Raw genomic sequence first — 2338 nt, 5'->3', positions numbered from 1 at the left:
GGCTATACTGTCACATGAGTGCTATTTCATTGTCTACTTGGCTCCATCTCTGAATCATTTGACGGTATTGTTATTTCGTGGGATAAATACAAAGGCATAAAGTTGACATACGCCAGTGTATTTGTTATGAATTTAAGTAAACCTTTTGCTAAATTCTTGGCGGCGGTTTGTAAATTTATTTTTCGTCATACAGTTTAATTTTTATGAACAATTTGTACACTTTGGCTATTTTAATTATTAAGTAAAGCCTTCAAAATGTATCAATTCTACAATTACCGTTAATAATTACAATACAATTTTGGTAATACTGGAAATCGTATACTTCATGTTAAAAAACAATTGTGTCCCACCTGTTAGTACCTTATACTGTATATTTGGTTAATTAATTGCCTTACAAATAATTTTGAATTGTATCAGTAAGAAGAAGTAAAAAATACGAGGCCCGTTTTATTCTTATACCAAGCTTCAAAATCCACTTAAAATTTCCAGTTAAACTTACGATGTTAAGTACAGAAACACTTCAGAATAATTGTTATAAACCATTATTTATTTATTAGTCTTTCAAGTTCAGTAATCACTTTTAAAAAATATACAACAACATTATATTGCATTATTATTAATATCTATAGCCACCGTTATCAGGGGTTGCACCTCCGTTTTGCGCCAATGATCTAGCAATGGCATCGGGGATGGGAGGGGGAGTTGGTAAATGGGCTCCTGTCGGATGGAATCCGTTTTCGTCAGCGGTATATTGTACAGAGTACGTTTGTCCATCAGGCGCAGTAAATGAGAAAGATCCTTGAGCTACTACAGCACCTCCTTCCGGAAGATTGGCTTCGTAACGTCCAGATTCTTGGGCGTTGATTCCTGTGGGTGATTGATAGCTGTATCTGTAATTGCCATCGCCGTTGTTATCGTTGGTATATTCCGAAGGAGGTCCTGCATTTGCACCAGAATACCCAGGCGAGCCTCCTGCCAGGGGAGGGAGATAATTGGTATCTAGGCGAGCTCCAAAAGCAAGGGTTATAATGGACGACATCACGATCTGTGAAGTTGGATTAAAAATTAGCAAAAAATGTTACGATACATTTGCAGTTTTGTTGCATTTCTTTAACTAAGAAATAATAGGCAGCCATTTTGTTGAATGTAGATGTTTTCCTAATATGAGACATATGAGAATGGATATCTCATATTAGGATATATAATGACTATCCTTTATTCTAGATGGCGTCGATCAAAAGGAAATCCTGGGACCACGATGCTATGAATCTGACATAAATAATATATAAGACTTAGAATAATAGTTTTGTTTTTGATACTATTTAATAAATGCCATTTGAAAATCACTGTGATTATGATGAGTTTAATATAAAGAGTATCTATGTACATTACACAAATATATTAAGTCGTNAGGAGTATGATGTTATTAATTAGAGAATATAGCCAATAAAAAATTTAATTTAAATTGGTTTCTTTCCTTGTTCTCTAAATCTATACTCAAACCCTAAAGAACCTAATATGAGATACTATCTCATATTAACAACCCTTAGTATCTCATTTACCTGAGACTTAATTTCTGAACTTTTTAATATTTTTTGATATAATAAAAAATGTATTATAGGTACTTAGAACTAAACGGTCTCTCATAAATAAATTTCATTGAACACCCTATCAAATATTGCAATTTTCATAGTGATTAGTGCAATAATATATGTTTTATTATGACCAAAAATAAAAATGGTGTCTCATATTCGGAATCCTTACCCTATACGTTTGTGAAAATGTATTAGTTGTTAAATATTTTAAAATTTAAAGGCTTACCAATTTCATTTCTGTTTCTTTGGCAACTACGTAAATGCAGAAGATGATTTAACTCTACGGAAAGAGGACTTTGAATGTATTAATCGAGTACAAAACACCTTATTTATATTAAACAAGTGTTTGTGGAGACCCCACTAACCAGCTGATGATTTTCGTGCTTCAATATATTTTTTTCGTATGTTCCGAACAACATTAAAAGTCATCATTTACGTAAGTTCACGCCGCAACATTTCTTTTCGTTCTTTCGACATTGATCTATAAAGTTCTTTTGGGTAGGTTCGTTCGTCTGGAGATAGGAATTCGTCATTACTTTCAGCAAAGGTTGCATCAAGTTCATAAGTAGCGACTGATTATACTATTTCACTCGGTGACTTACGAATTTCTACACTGAAAAAAATTTTGTACGTAATAATAATTAACGCCGTTCATCAAATGAAATTCATTGAAACTACGAAAAAATTCATTCATTGTATGAACATATTCATTACTTTTTTGAATAGGTAATGCTACAGTTCAT

General features: G+C 32.6%; 1 protein-coding gene across 1 annotated transcript; it reads right to left on the bottom strand.

Annotated features, from left to right (window-relative positions):
- Positions 1-574: 574 nt before the first annotated feature.
- Positions 575-1893, bottom strand: LOC108742133 (pupal cuticle protein 20-like). The gene is made up of 2 exons (XM_018477190.1): positions 1822-1893; positions 575-1045 (listed from the first exon to the last, which is right to left on the bottom strand). Exons 1-2 carry the CDS (start codon positions 1828-1830, stop codon positions 617-619), a joined length of 438 nt encoding a protein of 145 aa, XP_018332692.1. The 5' UTR covers positions 1831-1893; the 3' UTR covers positions 575-616.
- Between the last annotated feature and the right edge of the window lie 445 nt (positions 1894-2338).

This window comes from Agrilus planipennis, unplaced genomic scaffold, assembly GCF_000699045.2.
Source record: "Agrilus planipennis isolate EAB-ADULT unplaced genomic scaffold, Apla_2.0 scaffold306, whole genome shotgun sequence".
NCBI lineage: Eukaryota > Metazoa > Arthropoda > Insecta > Coleoptera > Buprestidae > Agrilus > Agrilus planipennis.
The sequence above is the reverse complement of the archived record's forward strand: the minus strand, read 5'-3'. Positions and strand labels throughout refer to the sequence as shown.